The sequence below is a fragment of the Mauremys mutica genome, chromosome 10 (assembly GCF_020497125.1).
Source record: "Mauremys mutica isolate MM-2020 ecotype Southern chromosome 10, ASM2049712v1, whole genome shotgun sequence".
Taxonomy (NCBI): Eukaryota; Metazoa; Chordata; order Testudines; family Geoemydidae; genus Mauremys; species Mauremys mutica.
Window position 1 is genome coordinate 28,707,915 of NC_059081.1, and position 26,813 is coordinate 28,734,727.

Below are 26,813 nucleotides of genomic sequence, written 5' to 3' on the forward strand. Positions count from 1 at the left end.
CACAGCAGCAAAAAGATCACTAAATGTTTGTGCTGCATGCCTCGTTAGCATTATATTATGGGGCAGATAGTCTTTCTATAGTCTGTGGGTGCTTCATTTGTGGGTGCTCTATTCCCAGAATGATAGATTTACTCGAGGGAGAACAGAAAAGGGACAAATGAAATTGATCCAGGGGATGGTTAGAGGTATACACTTACTTTTTTCTCTCTAACTATTAGGGGCTAATGTGATTGGCTCACGTCCTTACATGGCTTTGGGGAGCAGTGGGCACTGTAAGGGGCTCTCTGCTCAGTTTCCTCTTCTGGTCAATTGTTTTTTGCCCTATAACCTTCACTCCCATCCCTGGTTTCTCATTTGTTGTCCTCCAGAATCAGCTGTAGCCCTCATCTACTCACCCTACCCCTGGCCTTAGCAATGGGTGGGCTTAGGCCTACTGTTTTTCCCTAGTCCTATAATAGGTACTTTACTTCTGGGGGAATTCCGTGCCAAAAAATAAAAAATTCTGCACCTAAAAATTCTGCGCACAATATTTTAAAATTCTTCATTTTTTGTCAAAATAACGTAGTATAATCAAGCTGGTTTCAATTATTTTGGTAATTTATTTAAACTACAATACAATAAATGGGGAGCACTGGAGGAAATCACCAAACCCTCTCTATCTAAAAGTAATGTAGCTAGTACTGAGTCTTTACTTCTAGTTATTAGTCAACAAATATATGCAGCCATATGCTCAGTGTTACATCATAGGTAACTGAAGAGCAAGTGAGGACTGAGGACTCAAACTCACAATTTATACTGGCTACTGACCATCTCCAAAAAGGTCAGCAGCAAACAGTTCATGGAGCACATTTTGATAGGAAATGTTTTCAGTCTAAAATTTTAGACCAGTTCAAATCACTAAAGCACCATAACCATTTGTAAGGCCATACTTTCCTTTACAATAAGGCTGCTTTACACTACTCTGGCAGTTTTATACTCCTAAGGCAATTCACTAAGACCAATGGGAACAATTCACTAAGCAGGCAGGCTGCTACATTCTGCTCTGCGTGAAGGAACAGAGCCTGCCCCATGCCTACCTCTTCAGAAACATCCCAAAGCCCTACGCCTCCATGCCGAGTGTGCCACAATAGCAAGAGAGAGGGACAAAGTGTCTCTCTCTCTTTTACATGCACAACTGCCCAGATCCCCCCGGCCACCGGCGGTGATTTATGTCTCTACTGGCTGCTCTGGGTGCCCAAATTGACCTTCTGCAGTGATGGCGATGGCGTGCATGATCACGTTTCCAGCTTCCCTTTGCTTCCCCATCAGAAGTCATTTTTCTGTGGGGAAGCAAAGAAATCTGCAGGGGCCATGAATTCTGCACATGTGCAGTGGCACAGAATTCCCCCAGGAGTAGTATTCAGACATCTCTCTCCTCCCCCGCCCCAGTAGTCCCCCCCTGCACTGGCCAATCTTGTGACCTCATAATGGCCAGATTAAAACAGCTGAATATTTATAGTTTATCTAAGAAGTAATTAAAGGAAGTGGGGGAGAGATATGATTGTGCAAATATTTTAAAAGTGCAGTGCCAGGAGGCAAAAGGGGAATTATATATGGTGGCAAAAGTTGTTAGGAATAATGTGAAAATATATTTCTTAAAGAGAGAATGCAGGCTGAATATTAGGAAAGATATCCTGACAATGAACTGAATTACATTTGGAACAGTGTCCCAGAGGTAGTGGGAAAACCCATCACTTGGGACATTTACAAGTAGACTACACAAAACATTGGGAAAAAATAATATAGAGACAATCTGGAGTGGCAGGGGCTGGATGGCCTAATCGATCACTGCTTGATGGACTTTCATGAGGGCTGTACACTGTCTTCACAGAATCCTGTCATGACTGTATTGTAAAGTGCTTCACAGACTTCTACCCAAAAAGACTGACCAGTTGTTACAATACTTACCCAAGTACTTCATTCCTCCTCACTTAGGATGCTAAAATGTTTCACAGCCTTAACTGTGAACACTTACTTATTAAAAGGCAAAATGATTTTAGTCAGTATGCCATAGCTATAGACAATAAACTAGACAACAAAATACTTTGAAATCACTTATATTTGTTGTTATTAGTAGGAAACAATATAAACATATATTTAACATTAACAAAACTATTTTACAAAATAATCTCAATTTTTAGAAAAAAATTAATTTTTAAATCTCTACATAAATACATTGAATATATACAATTTTCTCAGCAACTATATACATTAAAATAATTCATATTATTTGATTTTTTCCCCACATAATAGCCTTCGTCTATGTAACATTACGTATATGGGAAACCATCTTTATCTTTCAACCTGTGCTTATAAGGATGCTGAAAATGACAGCCGAGGTGAGAAATAAAGTATGTTTTTAAGAAATAGATACATGTGATTATATCAGATAACTCCTTGGAATCCTGATTGAAAATAAATGTGCTTACTATGTTCTTCAAATTAGTAATTATGTAGATATGAAGACTTAATTTTTATTTTTCTTCACTTTAAGTAATTGTCTGTCTTCATTTTGGATCAACTTTATCTGTAATTTAATGCAGTTTTTGTTAATTTCCTGTTGTGTTTTGATAGTTTGTTTTATTTAATATTTCTGTAATTAATGTATAATAATATTCTGAGTACATAGAAATCAAACTCAAATTTACTCATGTTAAAATATTTAAACAAAAGAAGGTCTCCATATCCCTCCTCTGCATGCTCCATGAGAAGGCTTAGGAGAATTTACCCAGGAGGTCTCTGCACAGGTTGTTGGGGGATGGGAAAGTAGGCTCTTCTACAGAAGTCGGCGGCTGCTATTTATTTGTACTGGTAGCAACAACAAACCCCAGTCATGATGGACCTGGACCCCATTCTTCTAGGCGCTGTACAAACTGGGGACAAAAAGATGGTCCCTGTGTGCCAAAGATAATTGAGCTGGGTGTTGTGCTCCAGGGAAGCAAATTGTGACACTACACTGGCTTCACCTCTGAGCCTGTGCCTGTCCCCTCGCCGCTCCTTTGCATAGTAGGAATAGACATGAACCGTGACAGCGGGGGGTAAAGGCTCCCATCACCATGCCAGGGGGCAGAGAGGGGGATTTCTCTGTCTTCACAGGACACCTGGCTCAGAGGCAGGGTGGGGACAAGCTGCCGTTGCCTGCCAGCAGGGGAAGGAAAAGATCTGGGGACGGGATGAGCACGGCTCTTGACACCCTGCTGCCCTCTAGGCTCCAGGGAGGGCTGCTGCTAATGCAGCCTGAGGAAGCCAGGGTCTCCGGCTATGGCTGCTGCTCCCGCTGCCGCTCAACCTGCGGCACCCGCTGTAGGCGAGCTCCCCGGGCCACTGACGTTCCGGACGCGGGCGGAGCTCCGCCAGCAGGGGGCGTGGAAGAGCAGCGGCGGCTGCGCTGCAGCGGCGAAGCGTCGCTGGGTCCGGGCCGCCACCCGCCCGTCGACCCAGGAGCCTAAAGGACTTTTCAGTTGGGGCACCAGTGGCCTGCTAGCCGTGCTCCCCCTCAATCTAGTGACAGCTCCCCCGGGGCAGATCCCTGAGTGGCCCCTGGGTCCGCAGGCAGCGTGCTGATCACAGCTGCAGGCAGGGAAGCAGGCGCACGGCCTGGAAGACCAGCAGCAGCCAGCGCATACCAGGCTCTCCCTCAGCCTCCCTAAAGAAAGGTGTTATGGAGAATAAGGGCGAGGGGGAGCCAAAGAAAGGAAACGAACGGCTGTGGGCACTAGTAGGTGCACGAAGGGACAGCTGTGTAAAATGTGAGGGGTTAATGGGATTCCCTCAAAAAGTTATGGCAGGGCAAAAAATAGCGACACTGGTAAAAGTTCATCAATAGGAAATTTTATGAGTGCTTTTTTTAAACACAAAGAGGGTATTTTTTTTAAAGGAAATAACCCAGGAAATTATTTTATTGCCACCTCCACACACGTTTAAACTTTAAGCAACCAGCTATTAAGTTGTAAAAAATAAAAATGTCAGAGCAAACTGCTGCTGTAACTGTTTCTTTCAAGTATCAGAGGGGTAGCCGTGTTAGTCTGGATCTGTAAAAGCAGCAAAGAGTCCTGTGGCACCTTACAGACTAACAGATGTATTGGAGCTTTCGTGGGTGAATACCCACTTTGTCGGATGCATGTAGTGGAAATTTCCAGGGGCAGGTATATATAAGTCTGTTAGTCTATAAGGTGCCACAGGACTCTTTGCTGTTTCTTTCAATGCAACCGTAACCAGGCAGTGGTTACCCACGCCCCCTGACAGTACTTGGCCCTCATGCTGAAAAGGTTCAACTGAACTAGATGGGTCCTTAGAATACCAAGTGTCTGATCAGTCCAATCCCAATCCATAGTGTTAGCTCTGGAGCCCAACAACATCAGCTTTTTATTAGAAAAGTAAAAAAGCTCCATGGTGTCCCATCTCTGTGCTGTGAGTATATTGACCAGGTGATTGCATGAGCATAAAGTTTGGGGGGGGGTATTGCTCTCCATCCCCTGACCTTTCATGGGGGGCATGGAGGCTGGGAAAATTCACTGTTGGGTGCTGCAGCATGGGGGTGCTTGTTGCCCATCAACTGTTGAACCTTTGGGCTCAGTGGAATGCACCCTCCTGCCGCTAAGGCAGTGATACACAGACCTTAGTGATTCAGGAACCAAATTAGCAATCAACATTACCAGAAAGAGTCCCAGTCTTGTGAATTCATTGTTTCCTTCACTACTGTACTATATATTCAACCACACAGTGTTTTAATATCATGTGCCATAAAGAGCTGCAGGAGACACATTAAAGATCCACTTGCAGTTCCAGAACCTCAGTCTGAGTATCCCTGCTCTAGGGGTTGTTTTGCCTCCTTCCTGGGCAGCTGAAAGGCCTCCTAACCCCCCTCCCCAAGCCAATCCTGCTAGATCAGAGCAGAGGAGCCAGCCAGGAGACTGAGCTAGACTAGATCACAGAGAGGAGACTGCACCAGCCCCAGGCACTCCTGTACTCCCCTCCCCGCCACCCCCAGGAGGGAAAGAAGGGGAGCTGGCCCATGCACAGCCCCATGCGTATGAAAAGAACATAAAAATGCCTCTACTAGGTCAGACCAAAGGGCCATTCTAGCCCAGTATCCTGTCTTCCGACAGTGGCCAATGCCAGGTACCCCAGAGGAAATGAACAGAACAGGTAATCATCAAGTGATCCATCCCCTGCCGTCTATTCCCAGCTTCTGGCAAACAGAGGCTAGGGACACCATCCCTAACAGCCATTGATGGACCCAACCTCCATGAATTTATCTAGTTGTTTTTTGAACCCTCTTATAGTCTTGGCCTTCACAACATCCTCTGGCAAAGAGTTCCACAGGTTGATTGTGCATTGTGTGAAAAATACTTCCTTTTGTTTCTTCTAAACCTGCTTCCTTTTAATTTCATTTGGTGACCTCCTAGTTCATCCAGGGGTGGGATACAAGACTGGTAGGAGAGGGAAGCTGAAACCTGGGAGAGGCGAGGTGGGACTGGGAGGACCTTGGCGAGGAACTGGAGGGACGGGCGCATGGTGGGGGGTTGCTTTGGCTGAGGGGGACTGTGAGGAGGAGCGTTAGGGAGGCGGCGGTATTTAGATGGAAGGGAGAGTGGGAGGCGGGTTATGAAGGGGAGGGTAGAGGGAGGACTGTGGGGAGACGGATAGGAGAACAAGGGGTAGGCAGTGGAGGGAGATCTGAGAGGCTTGGGGCACAGCAAGGGGTGTTTGGGGAAAGGGGCTGGGCTGGAGGGAGGCGTGTGAGGAACCCGAGGGAAAGGAGCAGCTCTGGGGTGCGAGGCGGCGAAGAGGGAGGGTTTGAGAGGAAGGAGAGTTAGGGACTATTTGAGGAGGAGGGCGGTGTATAGAGCGGGGAGGGAACATATTGCTGGGGAGCCTGGCGCACCACTGCGGTCCTGTGAGGGTCTTTGGGCCCCTCACGTGTGGGCAAGATCACGTGGCGACTCTCTCATATGTTCTGCATTAGGCGGCGAACAACTCATTTGCACCGAGCGCTGCCTCTGCTGTTGATGATGTGCCACAATCGCAGCAATTTGTCGGCTTCCGAGCCAGTGATCCGCGAGCCGTAAGCCGCAGCCCGTTTGCCTGCTCTGCGGGAGGCGGGCTTGGAAGCCGCTGGGGGGAGCCCGTTGCTCTGGGGGCGCCGGTGCTGCCCGGCACTGCAGAGCCAAGTGAGGAGCAGCGGAGGTGCAGAGCAGGCAGGGGCAGGGGCAGGGGCAGGCGGGGCTAGCCGAGCTCCGCCGCTCCCCGCACGCGCCGCCGCGCGCACACCCCCGGGCTGCTGCCGCTGCCGCTGCCTCGCCACGCCGCGAATCGCGCCGCCCGCTAGCATGAGGAGGAAAAAACCCGTGGAGCATAATTCCCGTTCCAGCTAAAAACCTGAACGGGAGCAACCGACAGGCTGTAACCTCCGCCCCACGGTGTGCAGAGGGAGGGGAGAAGCTGCCAGCCCAGCAGCGTCCTGCCTGCTGAGCTGCCCGAGCCGGGCTCCTGGGGGTCCCTCCTTGCTACCAGCCGCCGCCGGGGGATAATGGGGGACCCGTATCTCAAGCCGTCCTGTAAGCAGCAGAACCGGGGCTGAGGAGAGAGAGGAGCAAGTCCTGAGCCGCAGCTAGGAAGCTGCCTCCTCCCGGGGATTGAGGTGCCCGGTGCTCGCCGATCGCCTCTCCGCCCATGTGCCTGACTTGTGCCCGGCTGAACAGCCGATAGTGAGACCCGGCTGGAAAGAGACTGACTTGCTGGGTGGGGGGATTAGGAAGGGCAGGGGGTCAGGAGGCTGCCGCTGCCGTTCCCCGCCTTACCAGGGGTGCACTGAGCCTGGGAAGAGATGCCTTTGTGCCCGGTCCTCGCCAAAGGATAGCGCCGTGGAGGAGCAGGAAGAGAGGGAGGAGAGGGGCAAGCACCTGCCCTTCTCATTGCAGGCTTTGCAGCTAGTTTGCTCGGAATACATCGGTTTTCCCCCTCTGACATACAGGTGCAGCAGAGGGAAGTGGAATAAGGGCGATACAGAGCGAGCGAGCTGCACAAAGGTAAAACGGGACTGCATGTCTTTGTGTGGCTCCTGGTTTTAAGGGGGGTGGGGAGGGAAGGGAAGGTTCTGCCTGTTAAATAGGGAGCGATTGGAAAGTAAGGGGTTGCAAAAAGAAAAAGAAGAAGCATCTGAAAAAAGGGGAGCGAGGGGAGAAGCAGGAAGGGAAAGAAAAGATTAGGTAAGGAGAGAATCAGAAAGAGGAAGGGAGACAGAAAAGTGCAGAAGGGCAGAGAAACAGGGAAGGAAAGAGGCAGGGAGAGAGAAGAGTAGAAAAGTAGAGAGTGAAGGGGAGAGGCAGACCCTCGCCCCCTTGTGCTATGCAAGCCTAGTGGTGCCTCCTTTCTGGTGACTCTGGCTAGCTCCTCCATATTATGTCTGCACTCCGAAGGAAATTTGGGGACGATTACCAGGTAGTGACCACCTCTTCCAGTGGCTCAGGCTTCCACCAGCAGCAAGCAGCAGCAGCTGCTCCTAGAAGAAAGAGGCAGCGATTTGTGGACAAGAATGGTCGTTGCAATGTGCAGCATGGCAACTTGGGCAGCGAGACAAGCCGCTACCTGTCAGACCTGTTCACCACCCTGGTGGACCTCAAGTGGCGCTGGAACCTCTTTATCTTCATTCTCACTTACACTGTGGCCTGGCTCTTCATGGCCTCCATGTGGTGGCTCATCGCCTACATGCGGGGTGATCTGAACAAAGCTCATGATGATAACTACACTCCCTGTGTGGCCAATGTCTACAATTTCCCCTCTGCCTTCCTGTTCTTTATTGAAACTGAGGCCACCATTGGCTATGGCTACCGCTATATCACTGACAAATGCCCTGAGGGTATCATCCTCTTCCTCTTCCAGTCCATCCTGGGCTCTATTGTGGATGCCTTCCTCATTGGCTGCATGTTTATCAAGATGTCCCAGCCTAAGAAGCGGGCAGAGACACTGATGTTCAGTGAGCATGCTGTCATCTCCATGCGGGACGGCAAACTTACCCTTATGTTCAGGGTAGGCAACCTTCGCAACAGCCACATGGTCTCCGCGCAGATCCGCTGCAAGCTACTTAAAGTAAGTTCATGGTCCTGTTCTTGCCCTCTACTTGGTGGTCAAACAGCCTCATGAACCATTCATCTCTCCGCACAGCTCTTGTGCTGCTGTCTCCTTCGCAGTGCCCATCCAGCTCCTCCTTCACTCTCCTCTTCTCTCCAGAACCTTCACACCATCTCTTCTGCCTCCTCTGTATTAACACCTCCTGCACATTCCACTGCTTCCTGTAGTTCTCATGCTGCCTCTTCCTCCACAGAGCACTCACATTTCACCCTTCACCCTCTCCCCAGAATTCTCTCACCTTTTCCTGCACCTTTCCCCGTTCCTTGAAGCACTCAGACTTTCTTCCCCTTTCATCAACCTCCTTCTCCCCAGACCACTGTCAGCTCCCCTTCTACTTTCCCACCTCTTCCAGACAGCATTCAAGATGATTTCTTCACCTTACCACTTCTGACTTCAATACCTTCCTCCTCTTTTCTCCAGAGCTTTTCCATTGTCTTTTTTCTGCTTCTCCTTCCTTTCTCCTCTTTCTTTACAGCACTCTCAGCTCCATCACCTTCCTTCTGAGGACTCCCATTTCCACCTTCCTCTTCTTTCTCCAGAGTACTTGCATTCCCACTCTATCAGAATTCATCTTCATTCATTCATCTTCATTTTCAAAGCATTAGATTCCCAAGTCATAGTTAACTTTTAAACTCCCCTCCATCCAGCTCAGTTTTTTAAATCAACATTTTCTTTGTTTGCTGCTTTGTGCGTCAATCTTTGGAGTATCTTGGAAGCACAAGTGTATTTTCTACAGTTGGCCTTTACCTTTTGGTCTCTGCACCCTTTACACTATAGTTTGCTGTCAACACATTTCCAGTTTGTTTACTATGTCTATTCAGTACTGTAATATGGGTGCATTTTATAGACAGAATAGGTAGATTCCTGCCCTTAACATTATATAGTCTACATTTTGAGCTGTTAAGTAAACCGGGTCTATTTTTAAAGAAAGCAATCTCCATTCAGAATCTCTGGTTATTGTTTTAACTTTTGTTTTTGTTTTGTCAATTTTCTAGTGTATCTTTTTTTGAATAATATTGAGGACTAGTCATGGAGATATGTGCAGATAGTTCATTAACTTCATGGGAGGCCTAATCTCAAGATAGTGGGTTTTAAAATTGTATAGATGATTTGTAAGGAAAACTGATCGTTTAACTGACATTGTAAGTATAATTTAACATCCTTACATGACCTAAAATAAATTTAGATTCAAGTCAAATTTTGTCCAAAACCTAAAAGCAATTTAAATATTTCTATGGTATTCTACAAGAAAAATTCGGTGGTAAACAGTACATATTTTAAAATATCCACCTGAAGTGTTTGCAGCTCAGACATTTCAGTATTTTTATAGAGCTTGATCTAAAATCCATTGAAGTCAATGGGAGAAACTCCCATTGACTTCAATGGGCTTTGGATGAAGCCCCTAGATTATAGTAGTCTGCAAATGAAATTGACTAGAATCTGACTAGTCAATCCTCATCCTCTAGAAAATGGATATTCACTACCCTAAAATATTGAAAATTATTTTTTTTAAATATTCTCCAGGTTTATTGGTAACAAAGGTTAAGATATTCTCCTCCCCTCTCCCCCCCCAGCCAAATTCTGCTCTGTTACCCCTGTGGAAGTCCTTTTTAAAATCATGGCAGTTCCATGGTTTTAACTAAGGCCCCAATCCTGCAATTTGAAAAGTGTTGGCAGAGTCCCATTGATTTCCAAACAGTGAAGCATATATGCCACAGTATGGTTAAATGCAGAGGCTGCAACTTTATTAAAACTTTGTAAATTACCTGGCAGGGCTATTCTAGAGCAGGTTTCAACTGTTCATCAATGGCTCCAGCTTGGCAGACATGAGAGTGGAAGTGAGGGAACCCTGGCTGGAAGCCAGCGTCCCAACCTGTTTCCCCCTCCTCCATGCAGGAGGTAGAAGAGATGAGGGGACCTCACGGTGCGTGAGACATGGGAGCGTACCCCCTCATTGTGCAATGCTATTCTTGGGGTCCTTGCTGAAGCATCCCCTTGGGTTACATGGACCTCACCTTGGACGCTTTTGAGCCCACCAACTGTACTAGAAACTTTTAAAGTCATGACAGATGTTATTTAAACCCTAAATCTGGACCTCCAGGATTATGGCTGGAAGGTGAAAAATCCCACATAGAAATTTGACAGTTTTGTCTTATTGGAAAAAATCCCTTCCAGAGCCTGAAGAAAACTTGGCAATCAGATTTTTCCTGGCATCATAAGAAATCTAGCTCACTAGACAAGGGTGGGCCTGGAAAAGAGCCCAACATGGCTGCTCCCAAGCACCAAACAGACACAGCCTCCACCTTCTTGCTGCCCTGTAGGGGAGAGATAATCAGCTGGCCCATCCCCACCCTCTATGTCCAATGGCAGCAGCAGTAGTAGGCAGGACAGGCCCCTCCCCCTGCCCCACAGCACAGGGAATGGGAGTGGGAAAGGAGAAGCAGCAGCACTTTCCCCCTCTCCCATACACACATGCTATGGGGAGGGAGAACCTGGGGAAGTGCAGGAGCTGTGCCCCAGCTGCTCCTGCTTCAGATCTTTCCCTCTCCCCCCCACTTGTGGGGGTGTCCCCGTTGCTCCTGGACCCATCAACGATGCACACTGCCTAGCCAGATGAGCACCAGTGTAAGTGTCTCACTACATGGATTCAGTGGCAGGATTGTGGCATTTGGACCTGAACAAACATTTCGAAATGAGATTATTCTCTATTTTCTGTAGTATTTGGAGAACCAGGTCCATAGTTACATACTAATTCATGGAAAAGTCTAACCTCCACACATTGTCCTCAACTTCAGTGAATTTCTCATATGCATCATAGGATAGAAAAATTTAAAGAAATTGAAGTTGCTTCTTTATTACCTTGCCAGGATAATTTCCATAGATCAAAATTGAAATACTTAAGGGAGGTACTCTAACTTCCCCCGTTGGCAGCTATTTTAGATATTTTTGATAATTAAATCAGACATTAGTTATATATTTTCCATATCTGGTTAAAGGGGATTGTTTTCTATTATCAGTACTTTAAATTACTAAAATAAATTATGTGTGAAATAACCAGGTTGGTGGTGTTCATCTAGTCTTTAGAGGGCACCAAAATAAACCATGGAACTGCTTTACATTATTAGGCTCTACTGTCCAATTAGAGGTCAGACTACTGATCTTAGCCCAACCTTATATTTAAATTAATTATTGTAAGGCATTTAGCCCTGAGGTACATTTCAATAACAATGCTGGTCTATGAATTAAAAAGTTCTCCCTTTGAGTAATTTTGGCATGTCCCTGTAAAGGATTATAAAAGCTGAAGCTGCTTTTAGAACTTGCCATGATTCCACAAAGCTTAGCAGATATTACCAATGTGAGTGCAAGAGTCCATAGTCACTTTTTATGCTTGGTTTAGAAGAGTGAGCCAGTCCATGAGTGAGATTTATTGTGCAAATTTGTTGAATGTAAATATTTCTGTGAAGAAACTTGTATTAGTATCAATTTAAATAAAACACCAAATGCATCGTAATATGTAGAAATAAAATCACATAAAACCAGGCTACAATTAAAGGCATTATATTAAAAATTGTACTGTAGAATGTTCATGCATACTGTGCCACACAAACAGTAACAGTATGAGAGTTTGTGCATTATGGTAACTTTGGACAGGATTGTGTCCCAGAGCTGACATGCATAGAGAGTGCTCTTCCCACACACATGTATCCCTGACTGTGGAAGGATGAGGTGGTTTTGTGGAAATATGTCCTTCCTCAATTTTTCAGACCTGGTGGAGAGCTCTCTGTGAGGATGGGGATGTGTGTGTGGAGTGAGCTAAAGGAGAAGGGTAAGTTAGGGGCAGAAAATGGCTAGAAGCTATGTACACTGACCCCAACTAGCTCTGAAGGGTATACTCTGAAAAGTTTGTGAATCTCTTTTCACCATGGATCGTCCAACATGCGCAGGTTCTGGGAGCTGAGCCCAGAGCATGCTGGATGAAACTTGGCTCCTAGATAGAATTATTCGACAAAAAATTCTGCAGTGAGAGTGATCTTGTAGACAAAGGAAAACTTTAACAAAGAGTACTGAAATGTGTAAATAGTCTTTTAAAAAAGTTTTCCATTCCAGTATAGTACTTGGTAAACATTTTTCTCTGATTTGTGAGACCTATGTTGGATTTTCTTTATTTGAGGAACACAGGCGATTCATTTTAGAGGTTAGTGAAACATTGTTTTATTCCAAGACACAGTCATAAGATTGGAATTTCAAAGTTATCTCTACAGCTGGTTTTAAGAAAACCTTCTGTTAAGATGCTCATTTGATGGAAAATGGCTTTTTCAACAAATTAGAATTATTCACGAAAATGTAAGTTTTTGAAATCTTTTTGTTTTTTGCTGAAAAACCAAAAAACTCGAAAACTAAAAGTTCTGGAAAATGTTTGGTTTTGAGTTTTTTTTTTAACAAAATCCTAACGATTTTGAAGAATTTTGACAAAAGTGAAAAACATGTCATTTCTGTTGACTCCTTTCTCTCCCCACTCCCTTTCCTCTGCCTTAAATATATAAATATATATTTCCCAGCCTTCTCTGGTTAACTCTGCCCATCATCATAAAGTTCATTTGAGATCACTTGCAAACTACAATCCTATTGTTTAAAATAATGTAGGGACCAGACTCTTATACTCTTGTTCAGATTGAGTAGCACCTTGACTTTGGTAGGACCTCCTGTGGAATAATGGATTATATCACAGCTGTGAAATGTAAAGATTTTGTAGTGTAACATTAAGGGTATCCTGACCCTAGTTCAGGTACCAAGGGGAGCACAGTGATGAACATCGTATGCAGGGTAGAGTGATTTCATTTCATATCATGATCTGGACACCCACGGAACAACTTTTAGATAATGTTTTCACCTCTTAGCTCAGAGAGCTTTGACTAGACTTTCTCTGCCATGTGCTGAGTGGCTGTTTGCTCAAATCCTCTCCCTTCCTCTCCCTCACAATTGCTTCACCTCAGCTTCAATCCACACCTGCACTTCTTATCTTCTCTCCTGCTCTGTCTCTCTCCTTCCTTTGAATATTCCCTCTCCCTTCACTTTTCTTTCCATTTTAGCTTATTCCTCTTAACTAAACCAACCCCCCTTTCTCCCCTCCTCCTGCCTGAAAAAAAATTGTGGAGCTAACATGTTTGCCACCATCACATTGTTCACTTTGTTTGTGTTATACTCTTTCCCTCACCCTGTGTCTGTCTTGTCTATTTACCCTGCATGCTCTTTGGAATGGGGATTGTCTGCTACTCTGTTTGTTGTAGAGCAGGGGTGGGCAAACCACGGCCCATGGGCCGGATCCGGCCCCTCAGGGCTTTGGATCCGGCCCGTGGGATTGCCCCCCGTGGTGCTGCAGGCCCCACACCGGTCTCAGAAGCGGCCGGCACCACTTCTCTGCAGCCCCCCAGGGGCGGGGGGGCAGAGGGCTCCATGTGTTGCTCTTGCCGCCAGGCACTGCCTCCCGCAGCTCCCATTGGTTGGGAATGGGGAACCATGGCCAATGGGAGCTTTGGGGGAGGTACCTGGAGGCGTGGCAAGGGCAGCGCATGCAGAGCCCTCCACCCCCGCTTCCCCCAGGGGCCACAGCGCTTTCCGGAACGGTGCAGCGTGGGGCCAGGGCAGGCGTGCAGGGAGCCTACCCTGGTCCCGGTTCGCACCGCTGCCACCCCAGAGCCGCTTTAGGTAAGTGGCACGGGCCGGAGCCCGAACCCCTCCTGCCCCCAACTCCCTGTCCTAAGCCCTCTGCCTGCACCTCCCACCCCTCCTGCACCCCTACCCCCTGCCCTGAGCCCCCTCTCGCACTCGGCACCCCTCCTGCACGCCAACCCCCTTCCGAGCTCCCTCATATGCCCTGCACCCCTCCTCTGCCCCAATCCCTTGCCCTGAGCCCCTTCCTGCACACCACACCCCCTCCCACATCCCATACTCCCTCTTGCACCCCAACCCCCGCCCCGGCCCTGCATACAATTTCCCCACCCAGATGTGGCCCTCGGCCCAAAAAGTTTGCCCACCCCTGTTGTAGAGTGTCTAGCCTAATGGGGCTCCATTCTTAGTTCATTCTTAAGGCACTACTATAGAAGACTTTATTATTAATAATTAATTAGCCTCAGGCTTCGTCAAGCAAATTTAAAAAGATCATTGTAACATCATATTAAAATTTATAGTGAACTAGATTATGAATGTTGGGTTTTTAAAAATACAAATTAAGGCTCTGATCCTGGAAACATGTTAGTAGATAGGTAACTTTATTCCTCTGAATACTTCAGTTGGATTCATAATGTGCTTAAAGTTTAAGCATGTGCAAAAATGTTTGCAGCAGTAGCTGTTAAAACTGCATTTTTATTAAAACCAGTCTTTGTAGCATAAAATATTGTCATGTCAGAATGAAAGAGCTTCAGCATTAACAATGAAAAGCGATTTAGACTTTCAATATATTATCAATTATCGGTGAACTTTTTTTATGCACATAGGCCAACATTTTCAAAAATAGCCTAAAATTAGGATCCTAAACCCATATTTAGGGAGCTGAGGGTGGGATTTTCCAAACCACCTAAGTGACTTAGGAGCACATTGACTTCAAATTGCAAATCTTGATAGAGAAATATAGCCTGGTCTAAGTATTTCAGCCTTCTTGACTTGTGGAAGTTAAATATATCAGAAAGTGGCAGATATAACACGGACTTTTCACTTATTTGTTTTGTGTCTGAATTTGTTTTGCTCATAATAAGGGCAGCATTGAAATCTTGGACTTTTCTTTTTCACTAAGGATTTTAAGTGTGAAGCCTATTAGTAAAAAAAAAAAACCTCCATGTAAATCTGAAATTCCACTAACATTTACTATGAAGACTAATGAAATTCTACTAACACTATACACAGTTCGGAAACTAATTAAACAACCACAAAACATCTGCATTAGCAGTTTAAAGTGGTAAGAAGGTAAAGAACTAGAAACATGGAAATAAAATCTGATTTAAATATAATCAATTTAAATAAAAAATCATTATTTCAAATGTTTTAAAAGTCAAGTTTTAAATTATTTTTTTTAAATCATGATTTTATTTCCATTGACCACCTGCTGATCCATTAGGACAAGTGGCTGAGGAGGGACAGGGAATATGTGGAACCATGCCTCTTGCTCTTTCAGCCTACCGAGTTGGTCGACCACTTGGGAGGAGGGTGCATTTTATATATTGAAAGGGTGCAACAAATTGCTCCTCACTTCTAGTACAACCGGGATGCTCCTGATTCTATTCATGGGTTGGTGCTATTACATACTACTCCTTATTTGGGATGTACATATAATGCAGTAAAGAATCAAGAGGTTTGCAAGACTACTAAGTATCATGCATTGGAGAATACTGAGAATATCCTGGAAATCTCAGTAAATCAAAAATCCTGAGCTGAACCCTCTTAAGATAAAAAATCACGAAGCAGAGCTTAAAACCTCATGAGATTTGCCCCACAAATCATGAGATTTTTAGAAACATCATTAAACCATGTTTTTTAGTCTGTCTTGTGACTTTTTAATTCCCTTCAACTCTTCTGGGTATGTGTGTGTGATAGTTTCAGCTTGAAAAGTAAACCTTTAATGCACACAAAATGCATGCCTCTTCCCGGCTGCTCAGATGGAGATTCCACTTACCATCGCCTCACCCCTAAGCTGTGGCAACTTCCAGACATTTCCTTTTAATGTCTTGACTCCCTTCTGCCTTGATGCCCCCTGGAGCTTCTCTTCTTCTCTGGACCCAGCAGCACCACTTCTTCAGCTCTTCCCCTTGTTGCCTTGCTGCCCCCCAGGATTTCTCTGTCTGGATCCCGAGCAACACTGTATTCCCCTGGCTGCTTTGGGAGGACTCCCCTTTTCCACTGCTACCACCAGGCTGGGAGAGCTGCCATCTGATACCTCCATCTCCCACCCCTCACTGTTCTCTGCAACCCCTTCAACCTCCCTCCTCTCCCAATTCCCTCTGCAAAATTTGCATCCTTCTCTTCCCCCCTGCTCCCCCTGCCCATAGCCTTTATTAAGGACAGCCTCACTGAACACCACATGCATCTGGACTGTAGGGAAATGGCCATCTTGCTGGCTTCAGCCTCAATGGCAGTAATAGGAGATGGTGGCCATTTTGAATATTTATGAAAATTAATAAATTGTCAATGTCAGCCTTTCATTATTTTTTTCTGAGAGAGGTAAGTGAACACCCCCGAATCGCTAGTCATGATAAAATGTAGAAGGTGGCAATACTGCACTCTCATTCAGCTGCCCCTTGTTGTGATCTAGCTCAGCTGAGATTGCCTGTGTCCATCAGGGTTATAGGATTTGCTGCTACTGGCCACCAAGGGCTGCTGTATAACCTGCCAAGCAGGCAGCCAGGAGGCCTCCATACCTACTCTCTTCCTGGCTTCCCATACTGGATCCAGGGGGAGATGCCACTGGGAGGGTTTAGGCAGTGGCAGAAGGTGAGGGGAAAAGCCCAGCTTTACCTCAGACAGCTCCATACAGCAACCAACTATCCCCTACAGCAGGCGTTCTCAAACTGGGGGTGGGTTCAAAAGGTTGTTATGGGGGGGTCACAAGCTGTCAGCCTCCACCCCAAACCCCGCTTTGCCTCCAGCATTTTTAATGGTGTTAAATATATAAAAACGTGTTTTTAATTTATAAGGGGAGGTTGTACTCAGAGGCTTGCTATTTGAAAGGAATCACCAGTACAAAAGTTTAAGAACCACTGCCCTACAGCCTTCAGCACCCATCTTAGCTACCTTAACATCCCCCAGACTTTCTGCAGCATGCACCCGTCCTCTCCTCCCCCACAGTCCCTCATCCACGACTTTTGAGTTTTGTGTAGCTCCATGCCCAACCTTAAGTGTTTAAGGCAGGTTGTGTTGCTTATAAACTGAAGTTCATGGTTGTATGCAAAGTATTTTCAGCTATTCAAAGTGCATACAAAACACAGTGGAGCAGCACCAATTTTGGCAGCTATTGATTTATATGCCATTGCATTGTAACCATGTCACCAAGTTAAGTACAAGACTGTATTCAGTTGCATTGCTTTTTTACATTATTGAAGTGACCACAAGACTGCTAACAAAAACAGTTCCCTTCCAAAAATGTTCAGTGGCCCACCTGTATGTTTTTGGCAAAAATAGTGTTCCTTTAAGAAGCACAGACAAGGATATTTGTACAGATGCGTTTTAGATGTTTGATTTGATATATTTACATAAAGCTCATTGTTTTGTGGTAGGATGTGATGGCAGAGGCAGCTTCGTCACTCCTATCTACAATGGATTTAAATTCATTGTCGTATTGGAATCCTGTTTTAATAAAATCTCTTGGGATTGTCTCACCCCACCCCCATATTTCACAGCTAAAACTTCAGGGCTATAAAATATAACCTGTGATTACATGTGAATCTGAAATACGATTTTCTTAGAGACTGGCTTTGGGATTTTTGGTATCATTTTAAAATGTATAGGACCAAATCCTGAGAGAGGACCATAATAATAAACAGGCAATTACATCACAGAACAAACATTTTACTGAGGGGTTCTGATGATGATATAAACTATTGTGTAAAAACATGAGTATCCAATCTCAAAATGGAATTATAGCACTATCATTTAAAAATTAAACCGGATGCTTCAGAGGGCTGGACCTGTGGCTTTCATGGTTCTTGCTCTTCCACTGCTCCCATTTTGGTTAACCCTGACAATTCATAGAGAATTCCTCATTTGTGTCTCTTCCCCCCCCTCCCAATTTCCCTTTTCTGACCCTCTGTTCTGCTGCCTATCTGGAAGAGTCTTTGGGTTTCAGAGGCTTTTAATGTACAGCTGCCAGAGCAGATTCCTCTGCTGCTTAAAAGCTGGATCTTTCTCTCAAGGCAACCAGTATGACTTCCTCTGGTACCATAATTGGTCAGATTTTGTAATTCACTGCTATGTTGACTATAATACCATCAACACTACAATCCACATACACACACTTTAAATATATGCAGATACAGTTTTATTTTTGTAAATGTTTACAGTCTAAGTATAATTAATTACAGATGCCTTCTGAATTATAACAACAAAAGACATAATTAGAGGAAATAATACAAGCTGGATCTTGCCAACATTTAAGAATGTAACTATCAGTGTGTGTAATCCCCTTGATTTAAATAAGAGTATCCATGTTAGTAAAGTAGCATGCAAGATCTGGCCTACATCAGCAATGAATAGTTTAAAAAAGTATTACAATATTACTTTAAACCAGAAACTTCATTTTGGTCACTTATATCAAAAGTTGGTATTGGCAGATGTGCCAGTTTTTGACTTACCGGTAGTTCACTTTTACTTGGAGAAAATAACTTCTCTGTTTTGTAAGGTAAAGTCAACAATAAGCTGTGGTTACCAGCAAAGGCTACAGTGATCTGTGCTAGTCAGCATAGTCAGAGCACTAAGAAAAGGAAATAAAGAATCAGAGCAACAGCAGGAGGTGGGTGAGAAGAAGGGAAAAATATGGCAGAGCAGCAGGAAAGGAGGTGTATTGAGTCAATAGGAAGAGAAGAAGGAGGGTGATATATGGTAACAGAATTGCAAAGTGTCCTTTGTTATTATACATCATATGTAAATTAGTAATCCAAAAATTATATAAAGCTTTAATTTTTTTGCGAGATCATGGCTATATTAACAAATCATTTGCATTTCACTCAGTTTATTGCCTGAGTCACTTGATACAATTAAGTATATAAAGTTGTTATATTTAGTTATTGAAGGTAGGATAATTTTCTCTTTATAACTTGGTAATTTATGAGGTTAAAACTAACTGGAAATAAAATGGAAGATTCCTTCATATATTATAAGGCTAGAAGGGACCATTGTGATCATCTAGTCTGACCTCTTGTATGACACTGGTGTTAGGACTTCCCTGAATTATTCCTGTTTGAACTAGAGCATATCTCGTAGAAAAAAATCTTGATTGTCAAATGTCCAGTGACAAAAAATCTAACACAGCCCTTGATAAGTTGTTCCAATAGTTAATTATACTCTCTTTTAAAACTGTACACTGTATTTCTAATCTAAATGTGTTCCGGTCTTGCTTAAATTTAAATTTTATAAATATGAGTAGCCACATGAGTTCTTACTCATGGAAGTAAGGCCAAGGGACTACTTATGTGAGTAAGGACTCATCACCTGGGGAAAAGGTTTTCCAGAACAAACCTTAAATAAGTACCATAAACTTGAAATCTAGTCAAATTTTAATAAATGTGTTAAAAGTGGTTTCTGATTCTATACCTGCCCTTGAATCCCTCTGCTAATTTTTGTGGTTGTTACCATCACATTTTCCTATTTAAAAAAAAAAACCCACAAAAAACCCAAAACATTTTCCCTCCCATCCTCTGTTGCAGAGTAAATAATTTTTACAAACAGAAAGAAAACTGACAAGCTAATGCTCCAGACCTGCCTTTGCACAAGAGGAGCGCTGTGTCCATGCAGAGCCCATTGTAGGACTAGGGCCTGATCACACATGAAACAGTAAAACTGACTGTACGCAAAATACTGTCAAATGGACAAAATAAACAAAGTGGAAAATCACATTCTGGTCTGCAGTATTTTAACCAATGATTGCTACAATACCTAAGCTTACTGTAACTGAAAGAAAAACAATCTCCCCTAAATTTTGAAATACGTACATTTGAATAATAGACACACAATACAGCCTAGTTCTAGACACGCAACGTAGCCTATAAAGCAAGAGGTTAAATTAAATCAGATTAAAAAGTGTCTTTCACAGCACTGGAATGATATTTCTTATCTTTATAGTTACAGCGATAAAATGACCTTTTTTTTAAAGTGTAAAACTCAGAAGGTTTACGTTTTTTAACCAATGTTGCTGCCTTATACAGGTAGATTAAGATGATCAAAAATGGAGAAAAAAAAAGTGGCAGTTGTCATCAACATTTTGAAATCTGTGAATTTTTCCAAACTGCTTGAAAATAGATTCCATTTGAAGCTTGATCTGCAGAATTGTCTTTGATATTCCAATTCTGCTACCTACCAAATAGCTTTCATAATGACTTGACATTAAACCTAGAAAGCTTGCATCCTGTTTCCCTTGTTCACTAACAAACAGAATCATGCAAAAGAATAACATGAAGGAGGACATATGACCTGTTTTTGATAAAAGGCAGTTTTAGCTGTTTGTGTTAGTCTTGTGATATATTTTAAATATAAAACAAAGCTTAGAGAAAAATTGAAGGGCTTGTCAGTATTGCCATGCAGTTTGAACTACGGGGCTATGAACAGCAATGCGCACCAAAGTGCTGCACTGTAACTCCCTTGTGTGGATGCTGCTGGCGCAAACGAAAAGGTTCCTAGTTCATATTAATGTAATCCTCTTCAAACTGTATTACATTAATGTGAACTAGGAACCTTTTCACTCACACCTGCGACATCCACGAGGGACTTTGAGTGTAGCACTTTGGTGTACACTGCTATTCAGGCCACGGTAGTCTGAACTGCAGAGCAGTGTAGAAGTGCCCTGAGACTCTATACATCATATAATAATAAACCCTACAGGCTTTATTTGCAACTTATTATTACCAGTGTACATTTAGATATGGTGAAATTTACCCAGCTTCTTAAGAGACACAGTAGTTCCTAATACTGCAGAACTGCCATGGTTATGCTGCATGAGACAAGGAAAGAGGACTCCATACTCCTTGCATGCAATAGAACTGGGCTCCACGACTGCGTTGTGAAGGGCAGTGTGAGTGTGGTGTTTTGGTGGCAGGCCTAGCTAGTGCATTTGAGATTATACAGTTGCTAGTTCAGGTGCTGAAATAATAATGACCTGCAAAGTTTAAATTAAATATGCAGATTTTTTTAAACAAGGTTTATTTGAGCTGAGACTTTGAACTTCAGCATTCAGCTCAGAATATTTTTACAGATTTGTTATGAGATTTTTTTAAATACAGTTTATAGGAAAGAAGTTGACAACCATTAACTACAACAACAAACACCACTCTCTACTCTGTGATTATGCAGTTATGCACACTGAGTATGTAGTAGAGAGGGAATACTTTAAAATATGTTTTCTACTCACTTTTACACTGCCATAAGCATTGTCAATCAGCTTCCATACACCTGCATTTCATGGAGCAGCCCATCTACATTTAAATGCAGTAGATTTATGTAATAAGTTTATTATAATAGAAGGGCTATATGTGGCCTTGTGACTCTTTGGTCTTCTCGATACATTCTGTAGCATGCAGTGGTTTTATATTACATTTTAACATATATACACCAGTGGCAGTAGGTTAAACTTGTAGGAGGGGCAGTGTAACACTCTCTGGCTGCACAGATACTCATTAATGGCCTGAATCTGCCACCCTGAGTCTCAGGGAGTAGTCCCTTACATGTGAATAGTCCCATGGACTTGATTGCAACCACTTGCCTGATAGTAGCAGGGCTCTAATTAAGGGTACTTTTAAAATTTCCTTTCAGCTGTTTTTGTGGCTTTTCAATGAACTCTTGCTGCTTTTCTCTGGGGCCCCCTAGTCAAACATGCACATTTACACTCTAGCCTGAGCTATGGGAGGAGCTGCCCCTGCATGAATACTTCTTTTGACTGAGCGTTCTGTAAAATGAAGGCTGTGAATGAGCTGCAGAATTGGATTAAAGGCACATTTATTTTACTCTGATTTTATTTCCTAACTTTTCAGTGTGGCAGTGCCCCAGGTGTCCTGGTGGCAAAACCACCACTGATGTACACCCACTTCTGTAATTTGTGTTAACAGACATTTTGGGGCCAGGCATTTTTCCAAAGCTCATGAGTTAGTGAGCTGTAATTATAGTAAGATGTATATCATAAATAATTCATGCATGTTCCGTATGAACAACATTGGGTTTCTGCCTGGTTTTCTATAACATAGCTGCATAATGATTTGTTTGGATTTTGTCTCGGATGATTGATAGTGCAAAGTGTTGGCAATGATGTGAATTGCTGTCAGGGTGTCTCGAAAATTGCTGTACTAGCGGTGATTTTTTCTCTTTTTTTCTGCATGCTTGTCTAGTCTCGGCAGACACCTGAGGGCGAGTTCCTCCCCCTCGATCAACTTGAACTGGATGTAGGTTTTAGCACAGGGGCAGATCAACTTTTTCTTGTTTCCCCACTTACAATCTGCCATGTGATTGATGCCAAAAGCCCCTTCTATGACCTCTCTCAGCGAAGCATGCAAACTGAACAGTTTGAGATTGTCGTCATCCTAGAGGGCATTGTGGAAACAACTGGTGAGTAAAAAAACCAACAACCCAGCAAAACATATGTTTGTATATAGTTTATAATTGTGTTGCTTTTTCCAAAGGTGAAATAGATTTTTACAATGGCTTTTACTCTATTGTAGTAGAATGTCATTAATGCATATAAGGTTACTATACACCTATTTTCAGATGAACTACATATTATTTGAGCGATTGTTTTGAAAACGAAAACGTATGTTTTAATATGCATCTGCATGCCCAAGAGGGTTGGTAAGCTAATAAAATAACAGTAAATATCTGTAGAATTTGATTCAGCTGCTCAGTTGTGCCTGTATAAGGTCTTTTGGAATGTAGAAAATAAATGACAGATGCATGCAGGTCTGCTCTCATTGCAGTCTTTACTGTAGAATAATGTATTTTATGCTTGCTGCAAGGTACATGCATGATTGTGTTGGAGTTACTAGTGGACAGACTCACCAGTAGGCTTGTGTGCATGCTAATAAGCATGACTTCAATGGGAGAATATTTAGAGATAATACATTTAGGAAAATATTCTATTTACTATTTTTTTCAGTTCATATTTTTGTTTTTAAATATTTTTGTATTACCCAAATGTAATAGGGGAAAATGTTTAAAATAAAGAGAAACTTTTGATATTAGATTCCTTCTAAAGGAGAAAAGTGCACTGTGTGCATAAACAAAGGAGTATATTTTATGAAGAATTTATGGCACTAACTGTATTTTTAATCCAAACATACTGTTTTAATTCTGAACATTGTCAGCACTACTGTAATTTGAATACACCTTCTTCGGTTCCAAAAAATACCATTTTTTTGAGGATGGAATATTGGATAATATAGGGCCATGAGCATGTGGACAAGAGTCAATGAGCATGTGGCAGGATAGAAGCCAGAGGGCCTAAGCTCGCAGTCCTTGAATAAATTCAGTACAGCTTCCACTGAAGTCAGTGAGAGCAGAAGTAGCTCCTCTGTCCTTATTCAACTAAAACTCCTGCTAATGTTAGTGAGTGTTTTGCTTGTGTAAAATCTTAAGGACTGAGACCCGGATTGTCTATATAAACAGAACTACTATGCATATGCTATTTATTAGAGATTGGTGATATTGGGAAAAGAATTCTGCAAATAATCATTGGAATTTTTAAACTTGCTTTGGCTATGTTTTCACCCCCTTTTTAATTCAATGTTTGTAAATATTCTAGTCTTAAAATGGTCTTCATGTTATCAAAAATAAGCTGCTGGGAGTAGGATCTTATTCTGAAATCCTAACTCACATGAATTTGCAGGATCAGGAGCGAGATTTATAGAAGTAGTCAAAAGTGGGATAAACAAAGTGAAAAATAATATATATGGATAAAGCATGAAAAAAATGAAAGAGCTTAGAGTACAATAGAGAGAATGTGAACAGAAAATAGAAGAGGAGACGCTCAGAGAGAAAGCAACCCAATTCTTGAATTAACTGGTTAGAGATGAAGCAGAATTAGACTATTAGAGTTTGAGAATGGAGAAGAAACAGCAGAATGCAGCAGGGAAAGCAGGCTTTGAGAAATTAAATGGGAAAAGGATGGTACTGTAAGAGGAACTAAGAAAGAAAAAAGGGAGGGCCGATTTCATACAAAATACATTTGGCATCAGCACTGTGGACAGTTTTTACTGTGAATCTGGTCTATAGAGAAGAAAGGATAGAAGAAGTGATACAAATAAAGAACTGAAATAAAAAGGCAGTCTGGTCTAGTTTCTGGTGCCAAACATATTACTTATAGGGATTTACCACATGTTCCTGGATTGAACAATAAATTGTGTTTCCACTAGATTAAGTGAAAATTATAAAGTTTCTCTCTTGCCTTTTACATTAAAAAAAAATCCTTCTCCAGTTTTTTCCTTCTTTTCCTTCCTACTATCCCTTCCCAAAAATATATTACAAGATAAAAATTAAACAAGTTTTCATTTTTAAAACTGTCCTGTAACATTTTTAAGCATACCAGTTCTGATCTTCTCTAAGGACCAGATTGTCACCTACCTGGGAAAAACAGATTTCCCACTCAGACTGTCTTCTGAGTTTTTTTGGGATGGGAGGCAGGATTTGCCCACACACAGACCTTGAAAAGGGCTTACCCCTCTAAATCTCTGGGATACCTGGCAGAAGCCAGGGCTGTGCACATGGACATCCTTTCCTATGCACTAGTTTCTAGGCTCACGTGTCTTGTGATTGCTCCTGAATCTTTCCTTGGGAAGGAGGTCAGTTCTTACAGTGGAAGGTGCTACCTGTGTAAGGTAACACTAACTGATTCAGTATTATTTTGCCTGGGTTTCTGGGCTGATGATGCTGTGGAAAGGTTGTCACCCTCTGACCACATGGTTTTCACATAGAGGGTCTTCTGTGATCTCTGAGACCAGGAAACACCACTCAGCCTCTTTCAAATGTTGGAGGGCTTCTCCACACCATTTGGGTTCCCCCCACAACACATAGCTTTAAATACTGCACAGTGACATTTTTACTTATTGGATCCATTTGCTGGCCTTTGTAATGGTGTGTTCATTATAAGTTTAACTGAGATCATTGGATCGTCTTTCACCAGTGTGAGCTCTTCCTCGCTCCAAGGAAGTTACTGATGTAATATTTTCAGTAAGGGGAGTAGACTTGGCAACACACCCTATCGCCTTCATATGGTAAATTGAGGTTAATGCTTTGATTTGGGGAAAGCATCAGCCCACACATTTGGCCTTAAGAGCATAACTTTAAGGGAGAGGATCCTCTTTTGAAAATATAATAATTATGTTGCTATGACTTCTGTTCATATAGATGTCACTTCTGCAATGTCATCTAATGGTCACAGTTGAATCATAACAAAGACGCAGGAAACTGTAGTATCCAAACTCCTTTGGAAGAGTGACTGTATTTCTTCAACACAGAAATGTACAAAAGCAGTCCTAGGGAAACAATATGGGTTAGGAGAAAAGTGACAGATTTCTCTGTCTGCACTAGCAATATGTGTTTTCATGAGGCTTCCCAGCAGATATGGTCTGAAGCAGGAATTTTTCCTTCAAATTTGGACAGCAGGTGCAGCTTGATGTATGTTTACTATAATGAGTGTATCTTAAATTGAAGAGTATCTCCATTATTCCAGTGGTATTCCTAACTAATATGATGTAAATGATGATGACTATGGTTCCTAAGTGCCCTGCTGCCCACCTTCCATTATTGTGAGAGGGTGGGATATCTCCTTGAAGAACCAGGTAAGGGTTGTATAAAAACTACTCCTTTAATTTTAAAGTTCAGTAGAGAAACAAGTGGCTAAAACCAAAACAACCTTCCCCGCCCCCGGGTTTCAACCCTACAAAATACTCCTATCTATGTTAAAAGTGATCTGCTAATCTACAGCTCAGACAAGCATTAAGACTCCTGGCCTCACTGAAATCAATGACGAAATTCCCATTGACTTCAATAGGGCAGGATTTCAGCTCAGGCATAACCTACTGCTACAGCTAGGTTTCTGCTTGCTCCTTTGTTATTTTTAGCAGTTGCTTAAGCGCTTCCCTTAGCTGTTCAACTCAACCCTCTTGATGATTCTGATCTTGAGAGTTGCTGAGCAAAGTGGATTGCAGCTGTATAGCATCTACCAGGATCAGTACATACAGAATTGAGGAACAATAATTCCTATTTAGAAGAATTAAAATCTTCCTGCCAAACAATCTCTAGAACCATGAAAAACTACAAACCACAAACATCATCATTGTATATTACAAACATTCCTATAGTAAAATTATAATCTGTGATGTATTCTGTATATTCTGAATAACAAAATGCTACCCAGTTACTAACATACATATCCCCAGAGGCCACATCTAAAGTCAATGTTCATGTTACTCACCCAGCTTTTGGGTGTGTCTGTATCACATGGAGCCTCAAAGTGGAAGTAGGACATCAAAGGAAAATAGCAGTTTCCTGTGTTGCTGCCTACTTTGTTAGTAATGGTTCCATGGTATGAAGAGGAGGATGTACTTCTGTATAGGTTGGCGTTGACACATGTAGCAGTGAATGTATGAGGTGGCCTTGGAAAAATGCCATTCCCACTAACACACATGCCTGCTAAACTTTGCTGAATGTAATGTAACAGCAGAAAGGAGGATATAGGCAGTGATGAGCTGCCAAAATCTTAACAACCGGTTCCCTATAAAAAGTTCTGATTTAAGGGGAGGGGGGGAACAGGGGAGGGGCCGGGGTGGGGGGAAACATACTCATGGGGCCGGGGGCCCCTACAGGGCCTGGGCCAATTGCCCCACTTGCCTCCTCCCCTCCCCTCCCCTCTTGCCACCCCTGGAGCTTGCAGCAGCCCCCCCCCCCACCTTGCCGGGCCACTC

General features: G+C 43.1%; 1 protein-coding gene across 3 annotated transcripts in view; it reads left to right on the forward strand.

Annotated features, from left to right (window-relative positions):
* The first annotated feature begins 7,084 nt into the window (after nt 1–7,084).
* The window catches only part of KCNJ3 (potassium inwardly rectifying channel subfamily J member 3), a 167,238-nt gene continuing 147,509 nt past the window's right edge, over nt 7,085–26,813 (forward strand). Inside the window, exons 1-3 of one of the 3 annotated variants that reach the window (XM_044978492.1) lie at nt 7,089–8,130; nt 22,248–22,464; nt 25,580–25,689. In XM_044978492.1, coding sequence (XP_044834427.1) covers nt 7,444–8,130; nt 22,248–22,464; nt 25,580–25,605 — 930 coding nt within the window. In that variant the 5' untranslated portion in view covers nt 7,089–7,443 and the 3' untranslated portion in view covers nt 25,606–25,689. Of the gene's footprint in view, nt 8,131–22,247; nt 22,465–25,579; nt 25,690–26,813 lie in introns of those variants that run through there. The other 2 variants (XM_044978490.1, XM_044978491.1) reach the window with 2 other exon arrangements.